Source organism: Martes martes, assembly GCF_963455335.1.
Source record: "Martes martes genome assembly, chromosome: 13".
In the NCBI taxonomy this organism is placed as follows: Eukaryota; Metazoa; Chordata; class Mammalia; order Carnivora; family Mustelidae; genus Martes; species Martes martes.
In genome coordinates, this window is record NC_137901.1 from 74,071,049 (window position 1) to 74,094,183 (window position 23,135).

At 52.5% G+C, this 23,135-nt stretch overlaps 1 protein-coding gene across 4 annotated transcripts in view; it reads right to left on the reverse strand.

Moving 5' to 3' along the window:
• KIAA1671 overlaps positions 1 to 23,135 on the reverse strand; it is a 128,469-nt gene that overhangs the window by 54,241 nt on the left and 51,093 nt on the right. The window contains exons 1-2 of one of the 4 annotated variants that reach the window (XM_080821546.1): positions 8,771 to 8,819; positions 7,972 to 8,514 (exon numbers count right to left, since the gene is read on the reverse strand). The exons of 2 other annotated variants lie outside the window; for them this stretch is intronic. In XM_080821546.1, coding sequence (XP_080677672.1) covers positions 7,972 to 8,256 — 285 coding nt within the window. In that variant the 5' untranslated portion in view covers positions 8,257 to 8,514; positions 8,771 to 8,819. Of the gene's footprint in view, positions 1 to 7,971; positions 9,321 to 23,135 lie in introns of those variants that run through there. One more of the 4 variants, XM_080821545.1, reaches the window with a different exon arrangement.

Here is a 23,135-nt window from a genome sequence, read left to right on the forward strand (position 1 = left end):
CATCTGTGAGAGGAAGGAGTAAGTAATACTCCCTAGCCATGCTCAGACTGTAGCTTGCTGTAGGAATAAGAGAGAAGCATCTGGTATTCATTGTCTGTTGCTGTGTAACAAGCAGTCCCCAAAACACAGCAGCCCCAAACGACAGCCATGTGTTCTCTCTCCCAGTTACTGGCAGTCAGGGATCTAGGAGGGGCTGAACTGAGCAGTCCAGGCTCACGATGTCTCATGAGGTGGGGCTCAAGCCGTTGGCCAGAGATGCAGCCTCCCCCACGGGCTGAAGGACCCGCTTCCAAGCCCACTCATGTGGTTGGTGGCATGTCTCACCTTCTTGCCATGTGGGACCTCTCTACGGAGCTGCCTGCATGTCCTCGAGCCATGGCAGCTGGCTTCCCCGAGAGCTCAGGCTTCAAGAGAGGGAAAGTGTACACCAAGGGGGCAGCTGCAGGGTCTCTGTGGCTTGACCTCGGGAGTGACGCTGAGACTTTCAGCTGGATTCTCTCCGTCACGCAAGCCCACCTGGACTGGCTGGGGAGGCCACCTCCCCATGCTGAACATCAGAAGGCAAGGATCCGTGGGGGCCTCTCTGAGGCTGCCCATGTGTCTTGCCAACTATTAGTCACTAATCAAAGAGCAACGATAACAATGACAGTCACCATTTGCTGAGATCCACGTATACGCCTGGCACCGTTCTGGCACCATGCTGGGTTCCATGGGCGTCACCTCAGGATTGCCTCCACCACGGCTGGGGGATGAAGTAAGAGCATCGTCCCCATCTTACAGAAGATGGACATCAAGAGACAAAGCAACCTGCCCAAAGTCGCCTAGCAACTGAGAGGCAGAGCCGGGATTCAAATCCATGGCTCAGATCTCTCTTACCCCACTGTGGTGTGCTGGAGCTGGCCTGCCCTGGCTGCCCAGAGACAACCATGGGTCCGTTCAGGATCCGCTGTGAGCCAGTGGTTTAACACAGCCATTACATTAAATAAACACACAGTTAGGGACGCCTGGGTGGCTCAGTCAGTGAAGCATCTGCCTTCAGCTCAGGTCCACATTCTCAGCATCCTGGGATCCAGCCACAGGTCCCTCTGGCTCCCTGCTCAGCGGGGAGTCTGCTTTCCCCCTCTCCCTCTGCCCCTCCCTCTCTTGGTCTCTCTCAAATAAGTAAACAATCTTTAACAAAATAAAAGTATTTAAATAAACACACAATGAAACGAATCCCATCAAAAGCAAGGGTAACAAATACTCAAATCTTATCATTCCCTAAATACCGCCTTCTACTATAATCTATGGCCCTGAGGTCACGGATGTCTGTACCGAATCTCGAATGAATCTCGGGTGGTGCAAGGGCTCCATGACCATGAAGCACTGCGATCCTTTCCTGGCTCCAGGTGCTTGGACGGTGGGTCCCTAGCTTGCCACCGCCCCCAGTTGGGAGGATTTACACCCTGGGGACAGACAGGTGCTTCAAATCAGGGCTTCCCCCTACCCCCCAAGACCCAGAGGTAAAGCATCTACCAGCAAACCACAGTAAGAACTCAATATGCCACTTCCTCTCCTAAGTTATTATCTTGATGACTCCTTGCTAAATACCTCATTCTTCATGAAACCCCCAAATATAACATTCCCTGTGATACGTATCAATCCAGATTTCCTTCCTGTGACGTTTCATTCCGGATGAGGAAGCAAGAGGCGCTTGTTTGGACAAAACATCTGAGATTTGTAAAATGCTGAAAGGGAGAGAAAAAGCCAGAGTCACAGAGCACCACCCCCTACCCCGGGTCACAGAGACAGAAAGGGGGGGTGGGTTTAAACCTCAGGGACTGCTCAGAAAGCCAGACAAAGGGGTGCAAGCCAGACCCACTCTGTAGTCACTCTTGAGAGCCACAGGTGGGGAAGGACTCACTCCTCCAGCCAGAGGGCTGCAGGGCCAGGAACAATGTTTTGGTTTTGTTTTTTCCCCTAAAGATATGTAAAACTGCTATGTTTCTGAAAGGTCAGAAAGACAGGGAGGATTGACAATTTAGTTTGAGGGAGGGAGGAAAAAAGACAGGAAGGAAATGCATTTGAATGCCAAAACTGGTTCACACTGTTGTGAGAATAATGGGTGGATTTTGTTTTCGCTCAGTTTCACTACACTTTGCAAATAGGAGATGAGCACACCCACCTTTCTTAGTTGGGGGGGGAGGGCAGCGGAGATCAACATAATTTGGCCCAAGCAGAGCCCCTGCGGAGCAGCTGAGCCCTTTGTCCTGCCCTGCCCGTCTCTCCAGGTCTTTCCCAGAGGCCCCAGCCCCTGGCCCAGCCTTTAGCCCTGGCTGGATCCATGAAGGGGCCATTGTTCTCAGGGTGACATCATTCTGTTGCCTGGAGGGTGAAAAGGAGCCCTGAGATTGGGTGCGGCAGGGCCAGCCCAAGAGAAAGCGGCCTGGCCACCCCACACTGGCCTCTGGAGCTGCAGTTAAATCCAACACACCAGCTGGATGCCCTAAGGGGTGGCCTGGGAGCGGGACACCTTGATGGGGCTCTGGACGTGCCCTGGCAAGCAGCACTTGGCACCAGCCTCAGGAGATGGAGAAAGGGGTCGTGGCAGCTGGACCCTACTCCCCAAAAGGCTAGTCTCGGGAGCAATGGAACAACCTGTACCTGGCACACAGTAGGTGCTCAATAAGTGGGAGCAGCAGAGGTGAAGAGAGCCACAGGAGCTCTCCAGGCAGAGGGAACCAGGAGGGCAAAGGCTCTGGTCCTGGAAAGAACCCCAGACCTCCCTGGTGTCCCTGGGCTTCTGGTGTCCACTCTTAGAAGGGGTGTAGCTGGCCTCAGTTTACCCATCTACAAGATGGAGAGGGCGCCACAAGGGGAACACAAAAATAAAGGACAGAGGATTTTAGGAAGGCAGACACAACGTCGCAGGCCTTGCTGTCTGGTGGAGGGCACAGAACAAATGAGTGAGAGGAAGGGAGCACAACTGGGATCAGTGGCAGGAAGACATTAATGAGGGTGCAGAGGAGAGAAATGCGGCGGGGGTTCTCCCCCAGCCTCAGCTCTCAGGAAGTCTCTCTGTGTGGAGGGGAAGAGAGAGGGAAGAGCATTCCAGGCAGAGGAAATGGTGAGGGCAAGCCCTCTGGATCCGGGAGGAGCTGGCATTGACTGAAGAAGAGCAGGAGGTCAGAGTGGCAGGAGTCAAACAAGCATTGAGGACAGCAGTTAAGAACTGAGGTTGAGAGGGAAGGAGAGCCAGATCTCGCAGGGCCCTGAAGGCCATGGTCAGAGGCTGGGGCTTTCTAAGTCTGGGGCAAGGCAGGGGAATGACTTGACCCCTTGGGTGGCTGGACGGAGGATGGACTGGAGGGGAAGGGCCCGGAATGAGGAGAGTGGTAGGTTGACTAATGACCTCCAAAAACACCTGTTCACATCCTGACCCCAGCACCTGTGAATGTGACTTGACTTGGAAAAAAAAAAAAAGGTCTTTGCAGATGGAACAAAGTTAAGGCTCTCAAGACGAGATCATGCTGGATTATCCGGTGGGCCCTAAACCCAATGACAAGTGTCCTTATAAGAGACAGAGGTCAAGTCCACATGAAGGCACAGGCAGGGACTGGAGTGATGCAGCCACAGGCCACAGAGTACCTGGGGCCACCAGAAGCTGCAAGGGGTAGGAGGGATCCTGAGCCTAGGCAGGAGGCGTGGCCTGACCACACCTGCACTGGGGGCTTCGGGCTTTGGACTTTGAGAGAGAGAGGCTTCCCGCAGCTTCCAGCCACGCAGGCTGTGGTCATTTATTAGAGCAGCCTGAAGAAACGGATAACGAAAGAAGCATTGATCAAATCGGGGCTTCGGAAGACGAGAGCCACAAACCCCTCTCCTTTCAAAATCTCTGCCACTTGCTAAGAAAAGGGTGTGTGTGCCTGTGTGCATGTGTGCCTGTGAGTGTGTGTGAGTGTGTGTGTGTGTGTGTGTGTGTGTGTATGTGTGTGTGCAGTGGGGAGACGCTGGGCCCTGCTGAATATTTTAAGCATCTACTTCACTCCATAATTGACAGAGAACCAAATACTCCCACTCAGCCTGGGCTGGAGGACTGAACACAGAGCCTGGGCTCCAGTGCTCACAGCGGGGAGCCCCAGGGAAGGGCATGGCTATGGCCCTTGCAGGACTGGAGTCCCGGCCTCAGCTACCCACTCCAGCTGTGTGACCCTAGGCCCGTGACTCGACTTCTCTGTGCTTCCGACTTCTCATCCATGAAACATGGGGCTAGCCCCCCACCCCATTTCCCACAGGGATGCCAGTTTCTGGCAAGAAGCAGGTGCCTGCCCTTCTTTCTTTCCCCGACTCTGGAGATGGGGGACATACTCAGGCTACAGTGACCGGTCCTCCAAACCAAATTATACACAACCAGTTCTCAGCTGGGACGGGGGGTAGGGGACTTGGGGGAGCCGATTCTGCCCTTAGGGGACACTGGGCAGCAACCAGAGACATTTTTGGTTGTCATGATTAGGAGGGTGCTCCTGGCACATCCCAGGGAGAATCCTTCCATACACGGGACGGCGCCCTCCCTGCCAAAGAATTATCTGCCCCAAGACACCCACAGTGGTGACACTCAGAAACTCTGATATGCAGCAGCAGTCTGATGATATGGACGGGTCTTTGCTATTTTGAGATCATTTCCTGACTTCTGGCACATGCGTGATGTAGTTGTGTGCTGATGTGTGTCATTATCCGCCTGGATCCTGGAAAGGACCTCTAGGGAGACAGGAGTAGTGTCTGTGTGTCCACTGTACTACCTCCCCCGGGCCGGCACCCTTGGGACACACTTAACGCATGCAGGTGGGCTGAAAACACAAGGACATGAGGATACACAGGTAAGACACATCCTGTGTTTAGCGCAGAGTCTGGCACACAAGAAATGTCCATGGGAGGCCGGCCAGACCCTTACTCTCTTTCCTGAGGCAATTGGTCTGGACACTTGGGCAGGTGGGACTTGGAGCCACAGACTTCAAGCCCCAGCCGCTGAGCCATCAGAGTGACCTGTGATGCGTAGTCGTGAAGCACTTCCTGTGTGGGGGGCGCTTAAGGGTGGCCAGGGGTGTGTGCTGTTCTTGCTCTATCCTCCTGGACCACCCACCAGACACCGCCCAGGTGAAAACCCATTTTACAGATACACTGAAGCCCAAAGAGTTGATTTAACGTGCCCAAGGTCACTCGGCCAGCACGCGGAGGACTCGAGACCTGATCTCAAGTCCGTCCTGTTCCAGAGCCCTCTGGGTAGCATTCCCTGACCCTGGAGACCCCCCACTTCCCGCTTCTATTCCAGCCTCGGCCTCTGTGGCACTGCCATTGTTCCTGGGTTCTGGAACTTTCTGTCTGGCCTCCAATTGACAGTCCATCTAGTCTGCTGGGCTTCCTTCTCAGGCTTGCTGGGTTGCAGCACAAACGTGCCTCTTCCTGCCTTTGTCGCGCAGAGACAATGCGTTTGTTTTTCTCTCTTTCCCCCTTTTATTCCTTGGACTCAGAGGCAAGCCATTAGCAAATTATTTCAAGGCTGGCCTTAGAAAACATTTCAGGGCACGCCTTTGAGGGTTACTTTATGCCTGTGATAGATTCTTCCACAGTGCTCTGAGTAAATACAAGACTGAGGCAGGACTTGGAACAGAACAAACTTTTTAGATAAATCACGTACAAGTTCAAGTCGCAAGGACCAAAAGCCCGCTGCCCTCCCCACCCCAGCATGGGATACTCCCCTTGTCCCCAAACTCTCAAGTAATTGTCTCTGGCTTTACCAAGTTTCCTCCTATAAAACAAATATTTAAGTGGGGCCCCCAAGTAAAAGGGGGCGTGTGCAGATTTTCCAGTTCACTGGGAATCTTTGAAGGAACGGCTGGAGAGAAAAGGTCTGGTTGTGGCAACAGCAGACTTTAAAGGCAATGAAAACACACGCTAGGCACAGCTGCACGCGCCCCACATTTACAGGCACGTCCTTGCTGATAAATAATAAACGTGGGGAATGGAAACACAGAGTGATGATAATCCCCCTTTCGCAGATGAGGAAGCTGAGGCTCCCCTCATCCCGCCGAGTCCAAACATTGCGATACCCAACAGGGAGGAGGCGTTTCCAAGCATGTGTGTCCTCTGTATGCCAGGCGCTCATTTCAACCTCCACGTGATGCCATGGTTCACCCCATTTCACAGAAGAAGAAACTGAGGCCTCCTAATGGGTCAAATCCCTCAACCAGGACATGGCAGAGTCTGAATCAAGCTCTCAACTCCAACACCAGCTGGTGCTCACCGCTCAGTAGATGCCAAGTGCTAAATCTGGGGCAGGGGCCCGAAGCCCCGAGTTATTTAGCCCCTACTTACACAGCGACAGGCGCTGGGACACAATAGCGAGCAGAGAAGGCACAGCCTAACTGCATTCATTCCTCCACCAAGCTGGAGAGGCAGGCCACACAGCAGCTGACATACCACACAGGGTGACAAGGCCTGGGGGATTCGAGCCAGTGCCCTGGGGTCACACGGCTCTGAGGGCGAGAGAGCTGAACATTAGCAAACCCCATGCCCTGAACCGCACTGCCACAGAGAGGAGAGAGATTCATAGAGACAGAGGCAGACAAAGAGAGAGACACAGAGAGATGTGCACATTGAGGCAGAGAGAAAGAGATACGGAAAGAGTGAACGAGAGGCCTCCTCTCCCTGGCCCAGGAAACCCTGGAAGCTAATGATTCTTCCAGGGCTGTACGGCAGCACAGACCCACCAGAGAACATGTCGTATTAATGAGAGCTACGTGTCTGCATCTGACCGCCGGCCTTGCTGTGTGATCCTGTGGGAGTCACTACACCTCTCTGGGGACACTGAGTCCCTGCACCCGTCAGGGCAGCTGGGAGATTTCAATAACCACAAGCGTGCAGAGGGCCAGCTCAGAGCCTGGTTGACCCCATGGCTCCATCACTCAAAGCTGGGGCCCATCATGACCATCAGCTCATATCACCATGCTGAACCCAGAGAAGGAGTTGGCCGAGCCCTTCACCTTCAGGCTCTTTTGAGCTGGGCTGACACTGTCCGGTGGCAGAAGCCTCCTCTGTGAAAACAGCAAGCCCTCTCTTTGACTTCAGCCCTGGTCAGGGAGGGGGGCTTCCCTGAAGTTATTGGGAGAAAAAAGGAGGAGCCTGGACCGGGTAGTTCAAAGCCTGGGATCCTGGCCCTGGTTTTGCCATTCACTCACTGTGCTTCTCCAGGAAGGTGCCTTTCCCTCTCTGGGCCCAGTGCCACCTCTCTAAATCATCAGTGAGTTTCCTGAGATCGATTCTGTACCATCCCCTAGGAGGAATAGTCATTCCACCCTGCTCTCCTAAATCCCACTGAGCCTGCCTGAGTGAGAGAGGACAGATACCCCCCAGGACCCACACCAAGCCCCAGGCTCACAGCCCAGCAGGTGAGGCTGCCCACTCCCTTGGGTCGCCTTGGATACTTGGAGGCCACTTTGCAATTTCATTTATGACAAGATAACAAAAGCCCTAACTCAACACACATGTGACGCAGACACTTGGCCACCCTGGGAGGGTCAGAGGAGATGAAGCAGGTGCCAACTAATCCTCCCTAAAAATAGGGGAGCACAAGCATTTGTGTCTGGGGCCCGAGAGTCGGCACTTCCAGATAAACCAACGGCACGGCAAACCCGACCCACATGCCAGCCCCATCCTTGCAGGAGTGGAATATGCTTCCTGACCGCTTTGGAAGAGGGAGTAACTCCACCGCCAGGGGAATCACCTCTGATGCCTCTTTTCTGAGGCACAGGGAAGAGGAAACAGCAGGGATTGATTGACAAAGATTCTGGAAGAGGCAACTTCCCTGGTTGGATCTATGGGGACCCCCCCCTTCCCCACAACTCCGGGGAGCGTTGGGAGGGGAGGAGTTTTTACTGTGGCATTAATATTTAAAAACAAAACAAAACAAAAACCCAAAAAACATAAAAAGCTTACAAGGTCTGGTGGCTCCGAGTCCGTCTGCCTTTTCCTCAGGGAAGAAAATCTCTGTTGGCTGCGGGCAGAGAAGCGGCGGAAAGACTCCCGACTCCGGGAGGCGAGGTGTCGGAAGGAGGACGTGCGCTTGAAGGGGGTCCGGCTGGCGGGCTCCCCGCTTGTCCGCTCATGGCCCACCGTGGTGGTCACTAAGTTGAGGGCCTCCTGGAAGGACCTCCTCACAGTGCCCATCCACTGGGTCATGTGGGTTTGGGCCACCGTGAGTTTGTCTCCCAGGTAATCCATGGGGCCAGGGGAGGGGAGGAAGGAGGTGAGCAAGGGAAAAAGTAATCTTGCACGGCCAGGGTCCACTCCCTCTTTCTACTTTCCGCTCCCGCAAGTTCTGGGCTTGCTTGGAGAGAAAACCTGGCAGCCCTCTTCAGCCAGACGGGGAGTAAATCAGCATCGCGGAGCCAGCCGCCGGCGGCACTTGCGGGTCTCGTGGAGAATTGGGAGGCAGGTCAGGGTCTGGCCGGGAGTCTCGGAGTCTCAGGTCAGGGTCGACTGGGATTTGTAAAGTCAACACGCTGGGGACCGCCCAGCCCCAGCGGTGCTCACGGGCTGCACGGGCTGTGTGACTATGACCGGGAGCTTGGGGAAATGGAGCAGCACTCACTCCAGGGTGTGACAGTCCCCGCGAGGTGGGGGAAGAAGAGGCGGTGGCCCTGGGTGCCCCGGTGCTCACCGTCCCTCAGGTAGGCGGCCCCTCCCAGGCGCACACAGGAAGGACCCGGCGGGCAGGCTGCTGGACCCGGCTCACCTGACCCATGCCATGCAGGTTTTTCGTCCTCTGGCCAGAGACTCTAAACCTGTCGGCCGGCAGGCAGCTAGCTCACTTCCGGAGGCAGCCACTAGGGCCCCCGGGTCCCCTGGCTCGGCAGCCCAGGATGACATCAGTCCCCGTCTTAGCGAGGGGCTTCGATGCCCAGGAATGCAGGAGGGGCCTCAGGAAGCGGCCGCCCAGGGAGCTGACGTCCGCCCCCATTTTTTTTCCTCCCCCAAGTCCCAACTCACTCACCATCCCCTGGGGCTGATGGCGACTTCACGTGCCCACAGCCTACCCGCCCTGTGCCCTCACCGCCGGCTGCACGTGCATGCTCGTGGGCGCGCCTGGGTCAGGGATCTGGCAGCCCGGGGAAGGTTGGGATAGTTGAGAAACTGCCTCCAGGGTGACGGGCAGCATCTCGGGACCTCCTCAGCATCATGGTTGTCAGTCTGTCTCCCTCTGGTGGCCTGTTTCTTGGTCAGGTTTTCTGTTCCCTCCCCACATCTCAATTTCCACTTGTTTGTCCCTGAGCTTGTCTGTCTGTCTGTCTCTGTCTCTCTCCCCTTTCCAGCCTCCTCTCTCTCCCTCCCTGGAAAGCAACACCCAGCCAGGTGAAACAGCCTGGAGGTCCCCCAAGGAAGGAACTGGGCAGGGCTGTGCTGGAGTGCAGGCGGGGTTGCCATGGCAACCCGGGGCAGCATCTGCCCCATCCTGGGGGTGGGGGGGCTGGGCACAGAGAGCAAAGGGAATGATTCATGGTTTACACTGGGTCACATGAGCTCCTGGGTTTTAACCCTTGTGCAGCTAGAGTAGTCAGCATGGAGGAAGGGACTGGGGAGCAGACAAGACAGCAGCATCTGGATAACAGAGGAGAGAGACACTTGTTGAAGTAGCTTTCTCCCTCCCTCAGGGATCCATGCCCCTGGTCTACAGGTGAGGAAATGCAGGCTCAGAGACATCGATTCACTCACCCAAGGTCACACAGGAAAGAGACCATGAGGGCATGGATGCAGGCTGCTCTGAACCCTCTGTTTTCTGGGTCTGACAGGGCACATGGCCCAGAGTTGGAGTTTGTAAATATTTATTGTTCGAACGCCGAGTCCAAGACTGAAACCTTGATAGGTCTGACTGCATCCCAAATGCCTTCCCCCACCCACATTACCTCAGTTTTGAACAAATATTTGCTCCCCAGATGCTGATCAAAGGGCCTTGCTTGGGGCGCCTGGGTGGCTCAGTGGGTTGAGCCTCTGCCTTCAGCTCAGGTCATGATCCCAGTGTCCTGGGATCAAGCCCCACATCGGGCTCTCTGCTCAGCAGAAGCCTGCTTCCTCCTCTCTCTCTGCCTGCCTCTCTGCCTACTTGTGATCTCTGTCTGTCAAATAAATAAATAAAATCTTTAAAAAAAAGGGGGGGGGCCTTGCTTGAGCAGGTTTTTTCATCAGACCCCTTTCTACTCTGGATTTCTAGTCCTTACGGCTGTTCATTCATTCATTCACTTCAACATTCAGAGAGTACCTATGCTAGGCCAGGCACCAGGTACAGAGACTAAGAATCCCTGGCAGGCGGTTAAGACAGTGGCTAATATTCACTGACAGTAAAACCAAGCCCCCAACGCCATTCTAAGTGTTCATGGGAATCAACTCATGACTCTTCGCATGAACCCATTTGACAGAGAAGGGCACTGAGGCTCAGAAACGTAGTCATCTACCAAGGTCATTCAATGTGGTAGAGGTTCCAAGATGGCCCCCAGCCCTCCTTGCCCCTGTTATTCACACTCTGGTCAGGTCCCCTCAGAGCTGGGTCTCTGAGCCCAGGAAAATAAGGCAGGAGTGACAGGGTGTGACTTCCAAAAAGCGAGGTCACAAAGAGTATCAATTTCTACTCTGCTCTCTCAGATGGTGCTGGGGGAAGCCAGGCACCGTGCTATGAGGACAAGCAAGCAGTCCTAGAGAGAGGACTCTGTGGAGGGAATCAAGCCCACAGCCCGTAGCCAGCACCAATGTGCCAGCCGTGTGAGTGGGCCACCTCGTAAGTAGATTCCACATCCCCAGTCAAACCATCAGATGACTGGCTGCCCTTTATCTACCACCTAATGAGGCTCCCTAAGCCAGAGCCACCCCACCCAACTGCTCCCAAATTCCTGGCTCACAGACATCACAGGAGAATCAAATGCCCAGGGGCAGGGTGGTATCTGGCGGGTCAGGAAATCAAGGGCTGGTGCAGAATGAGTGAGGGGAGAAAGAGGCTGACAATGGGTTTTTGCAATATCCTGTAGATCCTATATGTTAGGAAGCAGAACTCCATCATGAAAACGAGGAAACAGGCATCAGGCACTACATCCTACCTCCATACGTGTCTCCAGCTCTGCCCGCCGCCCCCCCTTCGCTCTCCAGGGTCCCAGGGCTTCTGGTCTCCTGAGTTTGCCCATTTCCTCACGTGGAGTGACCATGGTCAGCCACCTGCAGCGGAGGGGCCACTTCACAGCCCTGCTCCCCGCCCCACCCCCAGCAGGGGCTAGGAACAGTGGCATGGAGGCAGACACGAGAACCAGCCGAGTCCTTCCCACCTGGCTCCAGAAAAGTCCCACCAGAAATACCTAAAGAGCTGGAAAGGACACAGCTTTTTAACAGACCATCTGGACACAGAGGTGGGAAATCTGGGAACCTTCAGAGGGGAAAAAACGCTAAATCAAAGCAGTATGTAAATCACCTTAAAGTGATAACACCAGTATTGCCCTGGCTGTGATGAACAGGACACTTTTATCCGTAGCAGACAGAAATGGAAATTGGTACATGATTCCGAAGGGAATTTAACACCTAAGATCCAAAGTCTTAAAAACAATGGCCTGCCAGGTAGCGACCTACATGCAGAAGCATGCTGAGGTTTGTAACTTACGTCGATACACAGAAAAAAATAAAAAAGTACTAATGAATGGATGGACGTGTAGATTTTTATAAAGCAAATTTAGCAAAAACGCTAGCAATTATAAAATCTAGCTGGTGAGTCTATGGGAGTCCCCCATATAATTTTTCTGTATGTTTGAAAATTGTGATAAAAGATTCCGTTGGGAGGATATGCCTGCCTTTTGACCCTGCAGTTTATGATCCAATTCCATGCCCAGAAATCTGTCTTTGGAAATGAGAAGGATCTACACAAACATTTGGCTACAGGGATGTTTATATCACAGTCATATAGGAGATTGATATCTGTGTGAAAAATTAGCAGAAACCTGACTATCCAACTAAAGGGGACCATGTTCAGAGCTGTGCTGAGCTGTACTGACACGAGAGCCAAAAGGAAAAAATCAGGGATACTGATCCTGTCTTCATTTGTAATGTTAATAGCTTGTTCCTCATAGATTTTTGCATTAATTTTTGTCATTTAGAGAACTCACATTAAGAGGCGCCTCGGTGGCTCAGTCGGTTAAGCATCCAACTCTTGATTTTGGCTCAGGTCATGATCTTGGGGTCATGGAATCGAGCCCTGTGTGGGGCTCCCTGCTCAGTGGGGAGTCTGCTTGTCCCTCTACCTCTGCCCCTCCCCACTGTCTTTCTCTCTCTCCCTCTCAAAAAAAAATTAATTACTTAAAAAATTAATTACTTAAAAAATCTAAAAAGAAAACAAAACACATTAAAACATTATTTATCTGAGAATGCAAACTCTGGAAAACAGCATGGAGATTCCTCAAAACCTGAAAATAGAGCTACCCTATGACCCAGCAATTGTACTACTGGGTATTTACCCTAAAGATACAAACGTAGTGATCCGAAGGGGCACGTGCACCTGAATGTTTATAGCAGCAATGTCCACAATAGCCAAACTATGGAAAGAACCTAGATGTCCATCAACAGATGAATGTATAAAGAAGATGTGGTATATATACACAATGGAATACTATGCAGCCATCAAAAGACATGAAATCTTGCCATTTGCAACGATGTGGATGAAACTAGAGGGTATCATGCTTAGTGAAATAAGTCACTCGGAGAAAGACAACTATCATATGATCTCCCTGATATGAGGAAGTGGAGATGCAACGTGGGGGGGGGTTGGGGGGTAGGAAAAGAATAAATGGAACAAGATGGGATCGGGAGGGAGACAAACCATAAATGACTCTTAATCTCACAAAACAAACTGAGGGTGGCCAGGGGGAGGTGGGTAGGGAGAGGGGGGTGGGCTTATGGACATTGGGGAGGGTATGTGCTATGGTGATTGCTGTGAAGTGTGTAAGCCTGGCGATTCACAGACCTGTATCCCTGGGGATAAAAATACATTATATGTTTATAAAAAAAATTAAACATTATTTATCTTGATTACCGATTTTTTTCTGTGCCTCCTTAAATTTCGCACTACAGGCATATACCTCAGTCCCCTCACCCTGGTCCCAGCCCCGGATTTGCTAAAACAATACAGTATCACAGTTAAGGATCTGGAGACCTGCCTCTAGCTCCCATTAGCTGTGAGATGCTGAGTACATTATTCAACCTCTCTGATCTTCAGAGATGATGTCATCAAACTCATCATTACTGTTGGCACCACTTCCTATGTGCCAGGCACTGTGTTACATCATCGCATTACATCATCTGCTCCCTCCAACAACGAGATGAGGTCTGTCCTATCATAATTACCCCCGCTATACAGATGGAAAAACTGAAGCACAGGGAAGTCCAGTGACCAGCCTGAGGGCACACACCTATTAAGTGGTGGAGTTTTCTCCCCCCGGGGCTCACACCTTTGACGACTTAGAGGATGTCATGGCCCTGCCAGATCAGTGTGAATGGAGGACAAGCATCCAGACAAGCAAAGGAAAGCAAGGAGCAGGCAGGCAAGAGTGGTACGGAAGTGAGCTGAAAAGCCAGATTGCCTGCCTGCTCCCTCCTGGCTCCCTTTAGGTACAGTGTGGTCTGAAAGTGTGACTATAAAAAGCGTCGCTCCCTGAAAACTGGGACAGCACAAGCACTTTCCCCCTGGAGGGCTCTTTCTGCAAACTCTACTATTCTCTCCAGGAAACTCCTGGGACGTTGCTGGGCATCAAAAAGGAAAGAAAGCCATCTCCTTACATAATTAATCCCCCAAATGCTGAAGACACTGTGAAGATCCAGGAAATGTATGGGAATTTGATCCACGATGTGAGGTGGGACCCGGAAATCACCAGTTCCAGACAAGCGTGTGCAGTTCCCAGAATGAGAATGTCAGTCGTTCGTTCAGTCAACAAACACTCCTCCCAGGGCAGTGACTTTGTGGGAGCTTTGTGAGGGCCTAGATGGGGACTGATAGTCCCTGAGGAACTCAGCGTAGCTCTCTCTTCCCAGTCATTAAGGGGGTGGGAGGAAATTACAGTGGACCACCTCAACTTGAAGCTACATTTTCTCCCAGGAATCTGATAATAATGTGCACACTCTGGAGAATTCCTCAGGTAAAAGAAGAAGCCAGAAAAGACATGAACAATAGCAGCACAAGTGCCAAAGGCTATATGATGGCCAAGTATGTAACATTCTGTGGGCATATAAGAGGGTGGGATGCTAAGAAAACAAGAGCAAAGAGAAGATAATTATTTACTGAGGATCTGCAATTGGGAGAGGTGTACCTGGGTAGGGTTTTGAAGGATGAATAGGAGTCCACTAAGAAGGATGAAATGAAGACCAACCCATGCAAAGGCCAGGGGGAGTGACCATACTCAGTCTTGCCTCTGGGCTCTTGCACGTGCTGTAGCCCTGCCTGAACCTGCCTTCCCTATTTTCCCATCTTTCCTGGACCTTCCCTCACCCCAAGACCGCTGCTGGCAACTTCCGCCTTTTCCATAGCAGCCCCAGGAAGTCTCACCTGACCCTCTTCACGTCCTGCTTCCCAAAACACTGTACATACTGGGCCTGGAAGTACACCAACATTGCACTGCTGTGGATGGTAGTGCAGTGGAAATTGCAGCAAGCATTAATTGAGGATTTACTATGTTCTAGGAACTAGCTATCCACACATCTCATCTCATGTAGCTCTCACAACAACCTTACAGGATGATTTCTGATATTAATTATTCCCATTTTGCAAAGAAGGGCAGTAGGGTTAAGGAGCCGAAGGGACTTGCTCAAGGTCACTGAACTGGCAAGCGGGGCTCTGGGAAGTGAACCCAGGCACATCTCATTCTAAAGCCCTCCATGGTCTTAAGCACTGAAGCCAGACTACCTATACCTCTAGAAGCCCTTAAAATGGCCAATTCTGCCCCCATCCCTGTGGCATGAGGGTGGTGACCATCCCACATGCTTCTCTGGGTTGTTGCAGGACCTCCTGGGGTCAAGAAACAGGTGCAGGACTGATCTGCTTGTAAATCAACTGGTTTCCTTTCTCACCACCGGGCTTAGAGAACGATTTCTGGGACCACATGTGGGAAGGGCTGACCCGAGGACCCAGTTTAAACCCGTTTTGTCTCCTCTCGGATGGAGCAATGGTGCCAGAGAGCCAGCTGATGGCTCAGGGTCTTCCTCCAAAGCTGACATCCCTTGGCTCGGAGTCATGGTTTCCTAATGGTAAAGAAAAGATCATAAGGCCTACCCACCTGCTCCAAAGACTATGGCAAAGAACCAACTGAGATCATTCTTGCCCAGCACATAGAAGAAAATAAATGGCAGCCACAAGGGGTGATATTTACTCTATTGTAATTAATCTCTTCCCATTGTCCAGGAGAATCCTGGACTCTTAAAGAGTCAGAACTGGAATGACCAGGGCCTAGGCCAACCTTCTCATTTCACCCAAGAAACAGGCCACGATGAAGGGCTGTGTCTCAGGCCCCACAGTAAATTTGTGGCAGGCCCCCTCTGATTTCCCCCAGGAGATCTGGAGTCCTGGAGTTGGACAGGACCCAGCTTCTCCCCATTCCAGCCAAACCGGATAAACTGCTGTCCTGGTTTATGCCATGTCATCTCTCATTTAGCTCTTTGCACATGCTGTTCCCGCTGTCTAGGACACCATTCCAGCCCTTCCTCACCTACTTGCTGTCTTTTGTTCTTTAGGGCTCAGCTTAAGTACACTCTCCTCCAAGAAGCCTCCCCTGATTTCTTCATGTCCGTGGTAGGCCCCTTCTGGGCTCCCACCCGACCATCTTTCCCCCACTACATCATTAGCCCACTGCCCTGGAACTCGGTTCACCCATCAGTCTCCCCTCTGGGCCCATGGGCGGCAGGGACGTGTCCCATTCACCCGTGATTCACAGCCTGCTGTACCCAGCGAGCACGAGACCTGCCTCCCGTGTGAAATGAAGGAACCACTGAGGCTTGAACCTGAGTCATATGACTCCCAACATCCCTCTCCCTAGGCCTGTTTCCAAGGCAACAGGGGAAAGAATTCTGATATGGGGAAAAAAAAAAAAAAACACAACGAAAAAACAACAAACCCAGAAATGGCCTGATCTTCCAAGTCAACCCCAGATTATTTATAAACCAAGCCCGAGACGATTTCCTATGTTCATTCACCATATTCTTACTCGAATAGCCATTTTCATCACCTAAGATGCCCTGAATTAACCTTGGAAGGGGAGGGGGAAAAAACCATCTGGAAAGGAAATCTTTCTAGAAACAGTCAGGGTCTCATCCACCTTCCTCATTAGGCTCCACCCTGAGTTCAAGTGGAAAGCAGTGTTCTCCATGCCGCGTGGCCCTGCCTGGCACGGCGAGGTCAGCGTGTGATTACAGCCCCTCTTCCAAGGGCAGGCATCTAATAAAGCCACATACGTTCCGGTCTCTTCTAAAATGTGACTAACGCAGGGCCTAATTCACCTGGCCGGGCTGCCCCCAGGGGCCCCGACATATGGCCGCCCTCTCCTCGGGCTGCCTGGGAGGAAGACCCACGCCCTGCTGTGGTCTTTGTCTGGCTGCCTCGCCTGGGGTTGGACAACACGTTTCTTTCCATCACAGCAGCTGAGTTCCCACATTTTGAGATCAGTTCGCAAAGAGAGCCAAGCTGTTCTTGCGGAACGACAAATCAGAACTGGGGGCTGGGGGTGGGGGATACCTGATGTCCCCTAAGAAATGTACTCCCGTGCGGTGAGCTTGCTGGACTTGGCTGAACTTGCCCCTGGACAGGACACCAAGATTTTAGGCATTGGCATGACACCAATAAAAGATTAGAAGAATGGTGGGAGTGGGGAGTGGGCCTGTTCGGGGGGGTGGGGGGCGGCACAGTTGGCTGAGCGTCCAACTCCTGGTTTCGGCTCAGGTCATGATCTTGGGGGTCACGGGATCAGGTTTTGCACTCAGTGTGGTGTCTACTTGAGATTCCCTCTCCCTCTCCCTCTGCCCCTCTTGCTCATGTTCTGTCCCTAAAATCTAAAAAAAAAAAAAAGGTAAAAGGCCTTTCTTCCTTGCTCCCTGCGTCCCTTCCGACTTCAGCAAGCGTCAGCCTCAGCACCTGTGATGCGTTCCTGGCGCTGTTCCAGGTACTGGGGAGACGAGCCGGGGACCCAACAGCCCCTGGATCCCCGAGCAGTTTTCTCCACAGTCTGTGGCAAGTATAAGGACAAATCATAGTGGTTCTCATTTGCCAGGGGCCTATTGTGCACCCTGCCACTGCCTTGACCCATGTCACCCAGGAAGGTTGTAATGGCCACTAAATGGACCAGGGGACAGGGACTCCAAATGACAAAGTCACGAGATGGTGTCACACGACCCAGGTCTGGCTGAACCCACAGCCTGTGTTCTAACACACTGGACAACACTGCCCCGAGGAGTGGCTCTGTTTAGGTCAGATGGAGGCAGGCTTGTGGGTGCACAAGACATGGTCGGGGGAAGAAAGACCTTACCCTGTGTTCCTCCTTCCTGTTCTCCACTTCACTTCCTTGGCCTTGGGTCAGCCATGAACTCTAAGTAAAGACCGATCATGATGAGCACAGGGTTCCCCAAGATGAACCTTGGGGACCCCCTTCTGCCCTCAGTTCCAACAAGGGCTCAGCTGCATCGGAAGCCCAGTGGCCTCGAAGGGCACTTTGCACCCCACTTCTCCAGCGGGACGGTGGGGGACTGGGCGTGCTCTGGGCCGGCACACCGAGCCTTGAGATCCGCCAGCCTCTGCCCTCAGTTTGCTGGGGTGGGGGAGGGTCATCAGGCAGGGGTCCCCTCCTCTCTGGGTCTTGATTCCCCAAGGAGACTATACGGGTTAGTCCAGCTCAAAACCCCAGGCCACCCACCTCTTGAAGGCTACCTGGCCTGGCCTTGAGAAACCAGCAGACCTGGGTTCAAGTATCACATGGCCTCGTCTCACAAACGGAAATCAGGACACCTGCCTCCCAGGTAAAGGGCAAGAGGTGTGAAAGCAGGCCCTCAGCAAAGGCAGGCGGGATGGCGTCAGGTGCCCACAGGGGATGCCCCTGGCTGGGGCGCTCATGTCTTGAAAACAAGCTTGTGAAGAATAATGGCCTCCCAAAAGCAAAATTCACATCTGCTCACGTGCTGCAAGGACACGGCTGGTACTTCCTAAGCACTGACGGTATGCCAGGCCCCGTGCCATCTCATGTCATCCCTGCGGACACAGCCAAGGGCAGGGCTCCTGAGATGGACCCCTCACTGTGTGACCCTGGGCAAGTGGCTTGCCTTCTCTGAGCCCCTCCTTCTCTGGCTTTAAAATGGGATAAAAACGGTCCAGTCTCCCCGGGGGTGCTGGAAGTTCTGCCCATCTCAGGAGAGTACACCACCACTCCCACTGTCCAGAGAGGAACCCAAGACGGTGTGGACAGAGGCTGAAGGCTGCACGGCAGCTCAGTGGCAAAGTCTGGCTTGGAGGCCTCTGCCCCAGACCAGTCTCTCTGAAGCTATGGCGACTCGGGTGCCCATGCCGCTGGCCTCCCATGCCCACCCACCACCACCATCCCTCAGCTTGCCAGCCCCCATGGCCCTCAGCAGCCCCCTTTCCATCGCAGAGCTGTTTTAACACCCCTGCTTGCCTCCACACAGGAGTGGCTTCTTCCCATCCCGGCTGTAGGTCTATTCTCCAGCACGGGGCATCTCTGCACACATGCTGGGCCGCCCACTCTGTTCCAGGAGCCATGCTGTGCCGGGCAGGGAGGGCAGGGAGAGGGGGAGTCTGACAGAGGTGCGTCATCCCACAGGGGTGGGCACAAGACACGTCCCAGCCCCCTCAGAGTCCTGGACCTTGGACTAACCCTGATTCACAGGCTTCCAGAGCCCCGCCTTGCCCGGGCAATCAAGGGGAGACCCGCTGGCTCCTCGATACCTCCTGGCTGCCCCATTTACCGGGATGCTTCTAGTTTCTGAGTCTTAGCTCCTTGGAGTGTCTCCCCCTGACCTCCCAACACAGGGCGGCCCAAAGCAGAACTTACCACTGTCCTTTCTTTTCCATGTTAACACCTACCATCCCCTGGCATTCTCCTCTTCATTTCTTACTATCTCTCTAAGGAAGGCTCTTGGGAGCAGAAACCCTGCATGTCTTACTCTCTCTGCTACTGCTCCTGAGCCTAGCACACCAGAAGCACTCAGTGTTTGCTGAATGGATGGATGGATGAATGAATGAAGCGAAGGAAGGAGGGGAGGGGACAGAATGGGAGGGGAGGGAAGAAGTTCTACTGTATTTCTATGGCAATCCTATCCCCTCCTCTCCTTCCTAGCCAGTTCCTATCCATCTTTAAACACACCATGATGATGTCCCCACCTCCAGGAAGCCTTCCTTGCCATCCTCTCCACTCAGTTCAGTGTCTCCTCTGGGTTCCCCAACCCCTGGGTTTCCCCCAGCACTGCCTTCTCTTAGGTACCATACTATAAGGATCAACTTCCTCATTCTCTACCCACTGGCTGCACACACTGCCAGGGTCAGGGCTGTGTCAACACTATTCTGTATCTCCAGGGCCCCTTGTGAGGCAAGGCACAGAGCACGCAGTTTGGCATTACAGCTACCCCTGATTAAGCCCCAACCACACAGCAAGCACAAGCAGAGCCCTTTGAATCAGATCACTTATGGACTCCTCAGCCTTGCCTTTTAAGGAGGGGTGGGTAACGTCCTGTACCCATTTCACAGACAAGGAAAGTAAGGCTCAGGGAAGGCAAGCTCCTTGGCCAGGCTCACACAGCAAGGACCTTCTGTGACTGCAATGCCACACTGTCCTCCAGCCCGGGCCTCCCATGAAGTGGGGGGACAGGGAGGTGAGGGGGAGGAGAAGGCATCAGCTTCAGGGCAAGAGGACAGCATGTGACAGCATTTACTGAGTACCTACCACACATGACCCTTATGACACCCAACCTCATTCAGTCCTCGCCATCCTTTAAAGGAGGCACCACTCTCCCCAAACCTCCGATGGAGGAAATGAGGCCAAGGACACACAGGGGTGACTGTGTACCCAGCTCAAATTCACTCAAGACAAGTGGGCACCAGAAAGCTAATCAAAGGATAGGCCCAGAAAAATAGAGCTGTGAAGAGTGTTCTTCCTTCTTGGCCAAGCCCTGAAAGTGCTGGCTGCTCGTTTCCCACCAAACCCTGGCTGACAAGATGTAGGGGACAGTCAGCCAGGCGGACTCCAGGGGGCACTCTGCTTCCCAGTGCACCCTCTCTACGCTGGCTGGATGTTGTCACCTCTCCTTGAGATGGCTGGAACCGTGGCAGCCGTGCTGGGTCTATGAGGGGACAAGATGCTGAGAAGAGAGTAGGAAGAGAGAAGGAACCTGGTTTGATCCACTAATCTAAAATGTGGAAGCCTTTTGATAAAGGACCAGATAGCAAATATTTTAGGTTTCGCAGGCCATATGTGGTCTCTGTCACATCTTGGCAGGGGGTGGGGAGGGGAGTTTCTTGCAACCTTTTTTGTTTGGTTGGTTGGTTTTATAACCTTTTAAAAATGCAAAAAACTCATTCTTAGCTCACAGGCTATAATTTGTCGGACCTGCACTACATGATGGGAATGATGTGACTTGACCATGATGTGAATTATGTGAAGACATATATTTCCTTGTTGTTTGACCCACCTTGATGGGGTCTTTTCTTACTTTCAGTATCTTCAAAGGCATCCTTAGTGACCCAGTGACAGTGGCATACCAAGTGTTGGTGAGAACGGGGAGCAGCTGAAACTCTCAGGAGGTGAGAAGCAAAATGGTGCGATTACTTCGGAAAACAGCTGGCAGTTTCCTAAAAAGTGCCACTCTGGAAAACAGCATGGAGGTCCCCCAAAAAGCTGAAAATAGAGCTACCCTATACCCAGTGATCGCACTACTGGGTATTTACCCCAAAGATAAAAACATAGTGATCTGAAGAGGCATATGCACCCCAGTGTTCATAGCAGCCATGTCCACAAGAGCCAAACTGTGGAAAGAGCCCAGATGTCCACCAACAGATGAATGGATAAAGATGTGGTATATATCTATAATGGAATATTACGTAGCCATCAAAAATTTGAAATCTTGCCATTTGCAGTGATGTAGATAGAACTAGAGAATATTATGCTGACTGAAATAAGTCAATCAGAGAAAGACAATTATCATATGATCTCACTCATTTGCAGAATTTAAGAAACAAAACAGAGGAACACAGGGGAAGGGAGGGACAAATAAAACAAGATGAAATCAGAGAGGGAGACAAACCATAAGAGATTCTTTTAATAGGAAACAAACTGAGGATTGCTGGAGGGCAGGGAGTGGCGGGATAGGGTAAGTGACTGACAGACATTAAGGAGGGCACGTGATGTGATGAGCACTGGGTATTATAAAAGACTGACGAGTCACTGAACTCTACCTCTGAAACCAATAATGCGTTATATGTTAATTAACATTAACAATGTGGACAAATCTCCAGATAATTACACGAAGCATGAGCGAGCCCTCCACAAAGCTCAGAGCTCTGGGCAGAATCGCCCTCCAGAAAGCTCAGAGCTCTGGGCAGAACCGTCTTCTCCTATGTTTAAACAGGATGGTTCTACACCTGAAACTAATACAACACTATACGTTAACTAACTGGAATTTAAATAAAAACGTGAAACAAATGAAAAATAATAATAATAACATAAAAATAATCTTAAGATAAACAGGGCAGTTCTGTTCCTATAAACCAGCCCCTTCCCTCACCCCCCCAGGAAAGGTCTGATTCATTCTGATGAAACCCTTTCTCAAGAGGGTCTGAGGGGACACCATCTGCTTCTAACAAGGGAGATGCCACCTTGCCTCCCCGGGGGGTGGGGGAGTCCCAGAGCGCCCCAATGTGGAAACTTCTGGGGGCAAGGCAGGGACAGACAAAGTCTCTGTGAGAAGCGGGCAAGAGAGGGGACAGGGGTGGGGGCCCGAGTGTTGGGGATGATCCCAGTGCCTCCCGGTTCTTACCCAAAAAAGTTCTTTTCAGCCTATGATAATAACTACCGTACTACCTCCTGTCCCCACTGCCAAGTGTTCTCATTTCAAAACAGACTTAATGAGATCCTTTAGACGAAGGACCTCTTTGAGCAATTGAAAATGTGTGCAGTAATGAGACACCCGCAGCGAGTGTCACTTGGTGGAAACCAACTGAATAGAACCAGGTCAGCAGAGGGGGTGGCCATCACTTATGTGCCTCCCGGGGGCTGAGCACAGTGTCCACCAACAGCCCCCCTACGTCCCATCCCCTCTTGAAAGATGAGAAATGTGGGCCTCAGATCTGATTGCCAGCCTGGAAAGCACAGCCCAGAGTGCCCGAGTGCCAAATCTGGCCTGTCTGTGGATACGCTGTGTGACCTTGGGCAAGTCGCTGCACCTCCTCTGAGCCTCCATCTCCTGATCTGTAAAGGAGGATTATAGTAACCGCCTCAGAGGGCTTTTGTGAGGAGGAAGTGGGATGCCGCCTGGGCATTGCTCAATACGTAGTAAGCACTCGATGAATATCGGTCCTTATTAACCTGCGGGCAGTTGAAGGGCTGGATTTGAACCCAGGCACCTTCCTACATCCCAAGCCTAGTCTAATTCACTCTTCTCCCTCATCTTCCTTTCCCCTCCACACTCAGCAGTGACCTCACCTCTCACTTCACTGCAAGAAATCATAGCAGTCGGAGGAGGAAGACCCCACCCTCTCTTGTCCCCTGCTTCCAGGAGCCCAGCCTGCCTCTCCCTCCCTCTGCCACGGAAGACGGAAGACGGCACCACTTGCCTCCCAGCCCTCCTCTTATGCCCCAAGGCACCGCCTCTCACCAACTCCGGGAGACCATTCCTGTATCCGACTGCCCCTCGCCCCTGTACACCCACTGTGGCCCCCCTCTGCTGGGCCAGCCTCCCTGGGAAAGCCCCAACATCACCCATCTTTAAATGCCAGATGGAACCGCCTTTAATCCCAACCCCCACCCCGCTTAGAAAACTAATGACATCTGAATTGTACAACAGAACAGAACTCTTGATCCCCAGCCCCAAATCTGCTC